The following is a 10902-nucleotide window of genomic DNA, read 5'->3' as shown; positions in this document are numbered from 1 at the left end:
GGGGCGGGGTGAACCGCGCGCGGCGTCGGGGCGCGCCCTGCTGCCAGGGGTATCTGGCGTATCTTAGAAGAGTGCCGAACCCTGAAACGTGTCCTCTCCATTTTAGGATTCTGTGCCCCACTGGGAAATTGAAGTTATTCTCCTGGTGGTAGCCCGGGGGTGGGAGAAGGAGAAGCTCAAGAGTTGAGCGCTGAAAGAAGCAGTGCTTTCTAGATGCTGAGCAGCCAGTGTTGTCAAAGCTGCAGGTGGCTGCATGGGGACTATGGCTGTTGTAGATACGTAGAACCTGAGGTGTGTGGGGCTCAAATTGCTGTTGCCTCTGGCAGGAGTCTGCAGGAGTTGGGTGCTATCCCACTGGAGGGTACATTCTTCAGATTAAGAAGACCTTTCTTCTTTTCTGAGCAATACTCTTGAGGACCCTGGTGCTCTTCAGCTGTTAACTTGGACCTCATTTCATCTGAGTTTATCTCCTCATTGCTGTGTAAGGTTTTTTTCTCATGGAGACTACTCCAATTTCTTCAAATTATAATGGATGCAGAATGACTGGACTTCATGAATTTTCCATTTCCTAATGAAGTGGAGTTTGTTTCTCTTTGACAAAAACCCTAAGAACTTTCAGCACATTGCAGCTGTGCGGGAGTGTAGTTGTTACATCTTCCTTGTCTAAAGTAGCGTCCTTTGTGCAAAAGAAGATGTGTGAGCTGTAGGCAACAACAGGAAAACAAACATCAATACATGGCCTTATTACTTAGGAGAGGCTCAGTGGAAAATGTAGAGCATTAAGAGTGAGGTATAGTTTCTTAGCCTTACAGGCAGCTTGGTGTTTGATTCATATTAGATGTCACTCAAATAATTTTTAAAAGAATGAGTATAATAATGAAAGAAAACAGGAAAAAGCTTGTTTTGAATTGCCATTACAGAGGATAAGAACGAATTTAGGAAACGTAAATGGCACACAACAGAATATCAACTGAAATCCAATTCTATTTGCAGATAGTTTCCATATTACTATCGTAAGGAGTTTTTCTGCTTGTTAATGTTTTATTTCAGATGGTACTTTCCTGAAGGCAGTACCTTGCCTTCTCCAGGCTTCAGTGACATGTAAAAGTAGGCCCTTAAGAAAAGGACTTTAAATGCTTGCCCTCCAAATAGGTAGGGAGTTCTTCAGATATTTTTCCTTAGACACAGTGGCATTTGCGAATAGAGTAAAATTCTCATTGCAGTACAGCTCTATTCTGCTTTGGTATGCAGTGATTTATCTAGTTTGTTCTTAGTGCACAGTCTTTTTAAAGAAACAGATGTCATCCTTGTGAATGAAAATGATCAATAGATTAAAAAAAAGTAATGAGCACTACAGAGTCTGGTGTTTCAGTTGGGAAAGATAAGTGGACTGTGTTACTGAAAGTTGCAGGGGACCCCAGTCCTTGCCTTTCCTTGCGGATTTGTTGTGTCCGGTGATCTAATGTTGCATTCAGCAAGTTTTGGGCTCCCTGTGTCATTCCCAGGAAAGGAGGGTATTTGCGGAGTTATTTTTCTTTTTGGATAACTGGTGTGGGATAAAGAATCCAGGAAAAAAAAAAAAAAAAAAAAAAAGACCATGCAGGTAGAAGTGAACAACGATATTGTCCCTCTATTCTACCATCTTGTGGATAATTATGATTCTGCACTAGTAATAGATGCTGAAGTTGCTGTATTTGTGTTCTCTGGCTCCCTGTTATTCAAAGTACAGCTACAGCGATGATGCTGCAACAATGTATCTTGGTGAGTATCTTTAGCTTTTTCTGAGTTATTTGTTTTAATCTACCACTTGCTTTGTTTTCTTAAGTTTCATCTTGTCCAGCACACCCAGAGGTCAAAATCAGCACTGTACAGATGGACTACAAATGCACAGATTTTTCCAAATAAGGGGAGAACTGTAATTCTCTCAACCTCTCAACTCTGTTCTTTAGCCAAAGTTCTGGTTTTATAGCTGCACCAGTATGAAACTCTGCTCTGTATCACTTTATTTGGAACACTGTTATTTAGTAATTCTTGATTATTTACTGCTTTATTTCTGCTTTCTAAATGTGTTTAATACTTTTGACTAGAAAATAGCTGCAGCTGTAGAATATGATAGACAGCTTTGTTGCATATTTAGGTTACATTATCCACAAACACAAAACCAATAGCAAAATAATTTTTAATCTTCGCATTTTTTTTCCCAACTTCTGCAGGGAAGTGCAGCCTAACTGGGATAGTTTCATGAGATACATATGAAGGGCTAATACGAGTAGTTTTATGAACTCTCTACCAGAAAGTGGTATCTTTCAGACCCCCATTGTCTCCAATGTTGAGGTTTGTTATGAGCAACTGCAGACCCTCCAGTAAACTGTTTTTGTCCTTCTCTAAGACTAACCTCTAGAAAACTAAGCTCTTTTTTTTTTCCCTGAAAATCCAAAGGCAAGATTTCATTTGCTAAACTGTTAATTAACCTCAACAGATTATTGTGAATATTCTTGTATTTTTTTTAGTGGAAAGTTAGTTTTCCTCTTTTATTCTAGCATAAATACACTTAATGAAGCCTCCTCAAATTTAAACTAACCCCAGTATGTCTGAATGCATAGTTCAGACCATGTGCGTTTGACTAATCAGTGTGTGGGAGAAAAATCTAGAACTTCTGCTTTGTACAAAATATTTATTTTATTAAAATCCAAAGATGGGAACAAAATGCTATGAAAATTGTGGGAATGGAACATAAGTTTTCTCAGATTTATGGATTTAGTCATCTACAGCTGAAAATGTTCAGTGTCTTCATAAAAGATGAATGAGTTCTGCTAAAATATCATATTTGAAATGTGCCACCAAGTTCATTACAGCTATGAGTGTACAATTGGACTGTACTTTATGACTTTTCGTTGGACTTGATCGTCTCAAAGATCTTTTCCAACTGTAATGATTCTATGACCCTTGTTCCTTGGTCTTAATAAATGTAGGTCAGACTGAAAAAAGGAGAGTTTCATTATTCAAGAGGTACAAGGATGAAGGGACAGATTTATTAGTGTTAAGCTCCTGCAGTGTCTCATGCAGTGCAAGTAAGTTCTCAGAAGATACCAGTCAAGGATAAAAATTAGAATAGAGCACTGTTCTCTGGAAACAGATTTGCACTTTTCATTTGCTTAAAAATTATCTGAAAGCAGAAGCTGTTTACTGGAATCAAAGGGTCTTATTCAGAGCAGAGTAACACCACGAGTTGTTTTGCTTTCCAGATTCTTTCTGGGTTTCAGAAATCAAGAGCAACACAAAGCTTATAAAATGCACATACTGGAATGCCATGGAACAAATGATGTCTATCAAACTCAACGAAATCCATGTTCCAGATCTTTAGAGATGCAGCAGAAATTAAGTTAAAAGAGAAATATCCCATTTTTTTTGGAGAAAGATATGAAGAGTTTGATATCTGTTATAAAAAGAAATGAAAGAAAGCAAGGACTATAACAGCATAGATTTTACATGCTTTCACAGTCTGAATCAAAGGGAAATTTTGCTTGTGTTGTTTGCTCTTCTTGTGATGCTGGACTAAGATATGCTTTATAACAAGTTGCAGGTGGGTGGCCAAAGACAGCTGAAAGTCTCGGAGACAATTGGCAAAATTTACCATACCTGTTTCTGCAACCTTGCAGTAGTGTTGACTGAGAGAAGAGAACAAGACTGTCTGTGATGTCCCTGTACTACACTGGGAATGTGCATGCTTCCTGTAGGTGAGATTGCCTGTAGCTGCAGGTGAAATGCCAGTGGAGAGTTAAGAAGCAGACTATCTAGCTAAAAAAGGTGCAGTTGGAAAATGTCTTTTCCAGAAGAAGAGATTTTAATGTATCAAAACTGATACAGGTAGTGGATTGAAATGAATAATCCAGCCAGTTGGATTTCTCATAATGCTCCCTGTAAAGAGATGTGAGCCTGCTTTGCAGCTGTAAAACTGAAAAGGAAACCCCACAGGTTTCCTGAATATTCTTGTTCTGTTTGTAGATATGAATTTTTGTTTCTTTTTTTTTTTAAGTATTTTTTTTTTCTTTTGAGGGAGAGAATTCAAATAGGATAGGGAATATACCTATAAACAGCCTTGGAAAGTCAATTTCAAAAGAAATATCATACAAAGTTAATTGTGATAACATTTCTTGCTTGGATAACAAAGTATATGCCATCCTTCCTGGAAAAATCACTGAGAAAAATCACGCTTGTCTGTGAGTGCAAAAGATTAGCCGTGAGGCCTCCTGAAATGAAGAGAAAGTCCTTTAAAGCAATAGAAAGGAGAGAGTAACAAGAAGGTGGGAGGTCAGTTTGGTATTTTTTTCTTTATTATCCTAGGGGTTTGGGGTGTTTTTTGGTACATTATTTTTTTTTACTTAAACGTGAATAAAGCAGAGCCAAGAAAGAACCGTACTCTTCCTGCTTTTCCCTGGCTTAAAAGTTTAATTATCCCAGGACGTTGCAGCTCCGCCAGTTTCCCAAGCACTATGGCCTATTGAGGTTGTTAGAAGAGCAGCAGGTGGCAGGGCAGTCAGGAACACATCTGGCCTGGCATTTGCCTTGTTGGAGTGTTGTTCCCTGGAGCTGGGAGAGTGGCTGCTGATTGGAGAAAACCAAGAAGGGGAAAGGGGCCTCTGCATTTTTGTGCATGATTGGCTGTTTTTGTTTTCTGGCATCTAAAAGACTTAAGATTTGGCAACCAGCCACTGAACATCCTGTTTTTGCTGAATTTGTCTCTGTTCTTCCCAGTTTCTCCTTCTTTCTTCTGGTTGCAGAGTTGCTGTGATTACATCAAGGTAAGAATATGAAATACCACTTTTTGAATCATTTTTCATATGAGAAATTGTACATATAAGACAAGCATCTGGCATGCTAACAAATGAAAGCAAGTTTATCCGGGAATCTCAAAAAAGCTTTTTAACAGCTAGGAAACAGAGGCCAATAATGTATCTGTAGGTTTGCTGAGTACTGAATTAATTTAACCTGCTTAGAATTCATCTGTTTGTAGTCCTGTGCAGCAGGTGCTAAGCATTACCTACATCCTTGTCTTTAATCCAAATCCTGCTCTCACTGAAGTTAGTGGAATATTAGCTGACTTTCCCTGACTTCAGGGAAAGAGAGATGAGGCATCACATGTATTGGAATAGTCAGGAGAACAGATTGGCAGTAATTCTCTTGTGCATGACTAAGCTGCAGTTTCTAAACTTTTCTGATGAAGCTGAATGAGGTACTGTATGCAGTTCTTTGCTTCTGAGCATCTCCTCTGGGGCAAGATCTGTTTCCTTGCAGATTTTGGATGGAAAGTATTGTGTCACAAAAGTGACCTGTGACTCCTGTGCTGCACAGGAGTAAAGAGTGAAAATTGGAGATTCTGTATACATTGTCTCAGCATGCTTAGCAGAGGGTAAGGGCTTCCAAGCAGGAAGGAAAGACGTTTGCAAAAAGCTCTGCAATAAGAAAAGTCAGCACTGGAAATGCAGGGGCTAAGAGAGGATTGGATAGTAACATGTAGGAAGGAAGGAGACTGGAAGTATATAAATGCTCAGAAATGGATATGTGTAGGTGAGAGAGTGGCAATACCTTTCCCAACCATTTCTTGCCATATTCTGCAACTGTTCTCCATGTTCCTGGGGCTACAGAGATACTTGGTCTCATCCCCTTCCTGGAAAAAAACAATTATACAGCATGGCATGTTTCTTCTAGGCGTGTTGGATTTTGGAGAGCTAATCAAGTGGCATATTACAGAAATAAAAGCAGCTCAACATGTTTTTCAGTGCCTGGGACTTTGGCAGCAGGTTTTGATACTATTCTGAGGTGTCTGCCTGCCCTGAAGGAGGAGGCATATGTCATTCTGTTTTCCTGTAGTCTGGGAATTTTGTAGATAGACTCCAGGTAAGAAGCAGCTTCCTGCACATGGGACTCTGAAGCTCAATAGGACTCTGTACAGGAAAGTCCTCTTTACTCATGGCAGGGGGGGAAAAAAAAAGACCCATGGATAATCCAGATGTCCTACCACCAGACAGCAGGATTTCTTGAGACCACTGTTATGCCAGGCTCAGTACAGGAGATAATGTCTAAAAAGCTGTTTGGAGAATAAACTGCTGATGGCTCTTATTCTCTTGATGCATGAAGTTCTCTCCAAGAAACTGCCGGTGGAAAGAGAAATTGAAGGGCATTTACAGAAGGGTGGAAATAGTGGAGTGAATATCCTGTGAATGAAAACCAGCACCTTTCTTTTGCCTTAAGTGAGGTTATTGCAATGTCTGTTTACAATATATGAACAAACCTAATGAAACAAACTGGACCCCGTGTTCTGTCCCCATGGGCATAGATTGAGAGAATGCAAAGCACACCGAATATTTGTCATTTTGTTTGGTGTAACTCCTGAAAAGATAATGTCCTGCTCGGACAATATGGCCAGGAGCACAGATTAAGAAGAACAGACACTGAACATCATGGGGAAGGGCAAAGGGATATTCCTCCTAACAGGAGATTGTAGCTTCAGGTATGCAGTGTGCTTTAAAGGTGATGAAATGAGATACCTTTGAAAACCTTCCTGCTCCAGAACTTGTTTTCCTTCTTTTAATCTGTGTTTTTCTCTTTTTCACTGAAGATAAACAAAAGCCTATGAGGAATTGTGCCTCCCTGCTCACAGATGGAAGACTTCAAGGAAAAAATCGTCCTGAATGTTGGGGGAGTCAGATACGAAACATACAGCAACACTCTCCGTGCCTTCCCAGGGACCAAGCTGTGCAGCCTCACGGAGCCCCATGCCCCAAGCATCTATGACTATAATCCCACCACCAAAGAATTCTTTTTTGATAGGAGTGGTGAGATCTTCAGCTATGTGTTGAATTACTATAGGACCAAGCATCTCCACTGCCCCATTGATATCTGTAGGTCAGTTTTAGAAGAAGAGCTGGCATTCTGGGAAATAAATGTGACACACCTAGCATTCTGCTGCTGGCTAAAGCTGAATAACAGGAAGGTGCAGCCAGAGGAATTACACATTTGGGATGAAAATGATCAGGCCGATGACCGGTGCCTCATAGTCCAAACAGAAAGAATGAATTTCAGCTGGAGAACCAGGTGGCAGCCAAAGATTTGGTCTGTCTTTGAAAAACCCTTTTCCTCTTTCACTGCTAAGGTAATATCCCTGGAGATGGACGCAGTCTGTGTCCTTTGGGATTACTGGAATGTGTCCATGAAAGATACTAATGAGTTTATAGCTTTGTGCCTTTTTGGAATCTAGATTGAAAAAATAAGTATCTCAGAACCCCTGCTCTCTTTCACTGATGGTTTGACAGTAGAAATTAATTACTTATTCCTCAAAGTGCCTTCTAGGTTTTAAAGATGAACTCATCATGAGATTTAGATGCAGATGTTATTTTGCTCTGATCTCCCTCGTAAATGCACTGTGGGCTACATATATACATGAAAATATGAGGGGGTTTATGTTCATCTGCCCCTCTTCTTCCTTGTCACAGTAGCAGGTGAGGTTAGTTGGTAAGTCCCAGCTCTTTTCACAGGACAACTGTCCCCCCCTTCTTCCCACAAACAGCCAATAAGGGACATCTGTTTGATTCATGGACCGTTTGCTAGACCACGGGGATAATCTGACATTTCCCTCCATATCTTCCCAACATGAATAACCAAAATTAATGTCTTTAAGAAAAACCTGGAGGTTGTGTGCATATTGCATTTAGATTTCAGAATCTGTCTTCTCACTAACAGACACATTTTATCCCCTTGTCACTACATAAAATGCATGTCTGTCTCCTTTTTGAAAGGTCAGGCATGCAAAACAACAAATGCAAATTAGAGGTTGAGAGGATATTTTCTGCCATTCCAGCATTTTTGAAGCCAGCACTTAGTGCTGGAAAGGCTCTCAGTGTGAGTCTGTCCATGTTACCCCACCTGTCAGACATGTTCCCTACAAGCTGAGTTACAGGAGTTTGGTGGTTTGTTTGCTTGTTTTGCTGTTGGGTTTTTGTTGTTGTTGTTGTTTTTCTCTTGAGCTTAATCTTCTATATGTTTTTTTCAAGCTTGGAAGGAGAAAAATATACATCTGTGCAAAGCAACCCTTAACAGGGCATTTGAAAAATGTTGGTTTGAGATCATCCTGTGTGTGTGTCTGGGTTTGAGGTAGAGCAATAAGGTAATGTGATACTTATTTGTTGGACTAATACTGTCTATACTCTTTATTCCCTCTGCAGTGCCTGGCTATTGTTTCTCTGTTGTTCATCATTGGAATTGTCATCATATTCTGTGAGGAGACCAAGGCACAATTTGAGTTCTTCACTGCTAACTTCACCTTTAATGGCCATTCTGAAGTTGCTCGCAACTACCATGAACCCCATTACCACCAGCCTGCCTCCTTGCTTCATCTGGAGCTTTTCTGTGTCCTTTGGTTTTCTTTTGAGTTTTCTGTGCGGCTTTGTGTCTGCCCAGACAAAAAGAAATTCTTCCAGAATCCCTTGAACGTGGTAGACTTTCTCTCACTCTTCCCAGTTTATATTGAACTCTTTGTGGATGGGCATATTCAAAAAATGCCCAGTGTAGGGCTTTGGCTTGGCTTTATTCGTGTTGTCTATCTCCTCAAGCTCTTGAAGTTATCCAAGCTGATAGAAACCCCACTTACTCTCAGAGTTCTGTTCTACACCCTCAAGTCTATCCTCCGTGAGATCTGCATCCTGTTGATGATTTTAGCCTTTGAAACCCTTTTCTTTGGTGCGCTATTTTTCTATGGGGAGTTGCTTTGTAGCAATCCTTCCTACACAGGGGAGCTGCATATCACTGACATTTTTGTCTGCTTCTGGTGGGCTCTGATCACACTCACCACAGTGGGCTATGGAGACATCATTCCTCTTACCACTGTTGGCCAAGTGACAGCAGCCTTAGCTGCAGTATTTGGCATGCTAACTATTATCATACCAATCCCCATATTCCTGGTGAAATTTAAAAGCTACTATGCTGTTGCTGTCTTCAAACAGAAGCTGAAAAGTTGAAAGAACTACCAACTCCACTGATTTTAGAGCTTCTGTTCTACTAACTCCACTGATTTTAGAACTTCTGTTCCCCTTTGACCTTGAGACATAAACCTTCAGAATGGTTTATTCTCCTTGGTGATAAGAGAAAACTTGTAGTCTGTGATGCATTTACTTGTTGACCGCTGATAAGGCCTGTTGAATTCCGTGTGTCTTCCCCATACAATATGTCATCCCATGCACTCTCATTTGCTACGGTGTCTCTCTCTTTTACCCCCACCACCCCCACCTTTTTTTCACAGAGAGGGTGTGTTATGCTGCATTAAGGCCTGAACAAGTGCCATGTAGGACGGTATCATGCTCCGGGGTTGGAGTGGGTCCCTCTGCTGGTGCACAACCCCCTGTTGCCTGCTCTGTTCTTTGTCACTTTACTGGCCATTATCTCACTTCACATGAGATAATGCTAAGAAAAACAAAAGTTTGTGTAGGGTCCTAAATTGATACTGAGGAGAAATCAGGAAATTTTAAACAATGTTCTGTTTTCTCATTTTACATTTTATTAATGAAGCCAGTGCATCTAATTTGCCTGTGCTTGCCTAAAACTGTAAAGAAGGGAGCAGGCTTAACTGGAAATCTGTGGTCCCGAGAGCCAGTGCTGTTTGGTAGCCTGCTCTGCAGGCTCCCTAGAGCTGTGCCGTTCAAGTAGCAACAAGGGAGCCCTCCAACCCCAGATCGTTTTGGACTGCTTAAGTCAATGTCTGTGTTTCTGTCGAAATATCTGTAGTTTTTCCATTCTTCTAAAAGGAAGAACATGACCTGAAGTACTTAGCATAATTTTCATGCATTTATTTCCTTAAGACGTAGCTATAAAGTAGAAATACTTAACTTTTAACTGGATAGCCCTGTTACATATGTCTCACTTTGGAATTGTTGAGATAAAAAATAATTACATCCCGTTATTAATATGGCAGGGGTGATGAGCTAAGATTTTGTCTAGTAATTAAAATGATTGTGTACAATAACGCATATTTATTTAAATTCCATTTAAAGTGTATTAATTGCAATATTTTTGTCTCTTTTTTTTTTTAAATTCAGTTAGCATTTTAAAACTCCATTGCTGAAGTACAATCCCCAGGTTCCAATGCAATTGCAATAACTAATTTCAAATAGTAGTTTACTTTTGAGGACAAAAAGAAAAATGCTATAAAACATTTCAGGCATGAAGCAATGAAGGAAGTTGTCCTGCTCTCAGTTTTGCTGTGGCCAGCACAGAGAGGACCAGCAGGGCAAAGTCATGCTGACGCATAGGAATTTTAGCTAATCAGATGTATAGCCTTGGGAAGCTATACAGACGTTACCTACAGACTGTACTGACAGTTAGCTGCAGACGTACAGCCTTGGAAGTTCATGTATATTGCAGCAGTTAGCAGAAGTTTGTCATGCCTGTTATCTGGCTTTCCCCCAGTCGAAGAAAGGATCTGTGACACCATCACAGATATAATTTCAGAATATTTCAGAATATTTAAGGTTGGAAGGGACCTCTACAGATCATCTAGTCCAACCTTCCTGCTCAAGCAGGCACACCTAGAGCATGTGGCACAGGGTGGCATCCAGGCGGGTTTTGAAGACCTCCAGAGTAGGAGACTCCACAACCTCCCTGGGCAGCCTGTTCCACTGCTCTGTTACCCTAACAGTAAAGAAGTTGCTCCTCACCTGGAGACGGAACTTCTTATGCTTCAGTTTGTGGCCATTACCCCTCGTCCTATCGCTGGCCACCAGTGAGAACAGCCTGTCCCCTTCCTCCCTGCATTCTCCCTTCCTGAACTTATACATATTAATCAGATCCCCTCTGAGCCGTCTCTTCTCCAGAGAAAACAGGCCCAGCTCGCTCAGCCTCTCTTCATACGAG

General features: G+C 40.7%; 1 protein-coding gene across 3 annotated transcripts; it reads left to right on the top strand.

Moving 5' to 3' along the window:
* The first annotated feature begins 79 nt into the window (after positions 1 to 79).
* Positions 80 to 9985, top strand: LOC112942293 (potassium voltage-gated channel subfamily C member 1-like). Of its 3 annotated transcripts, none has more exons than XM_026033190.1 (6): positions 80 to 481; positions 1736 to 1761; positions 3578 to 3737; positions 4756 to 4802; positions 6620 to 7153; positions 8223 to 9985. In XM_026033190.1, exons 5-6 carry the CDS (start codon positions 6662 to 6664, stop codon positions 9012 to 9014), a joined length of 1284 nt encoding a protein of 427 aa, XP_025888975.1. In that variant the 5' UTR covers positions 80 to 481; positions 1736 to 1761; positions 3578 to 3737; positions 4756 to 4802; positions 6620 to 6661; the 3' UTR covers positions 9015 to 9985. The 3 variants fall into 3 exon arrangements, with proteins under 3 accessions (XP_025888975.1, XP_025888973.1, XP_025888976.1); XM_026033188.1 differs by having other exon boundaries at positions 1730 to 1761; XM_026033191.1 differs by lacking the exon at positions 1736 to 1761 and having other exon boundaries at positions 3584 to 3737.
* The last annotated feature ends 917 nt before the right edge of the window (positions 9986 to 10902 follow it).

The sequence above is a fragment of the Nothoprocta perdicaria genome, unplaced genomic scaffold (genome assembly GCF_003342845.1).
Source record: "Nothoprocta perdicaria isolate Ctin4 unplaced genomic scaffold, notPer1 scaffold_124, whole genome shotgun sequence".
Taxonomy (NCBI): Eukaryota; Metazoa; Chordata; class Aves; order Tinamiformes; family Tinamidae; genus Nothoprocta; species Nothoprocta perdicaria.
The sequence above is the reverse complement of the archived record's forward strand: the minus strand, read 5'-3'. Positions and strand labels throughout refer to the sequence as shown.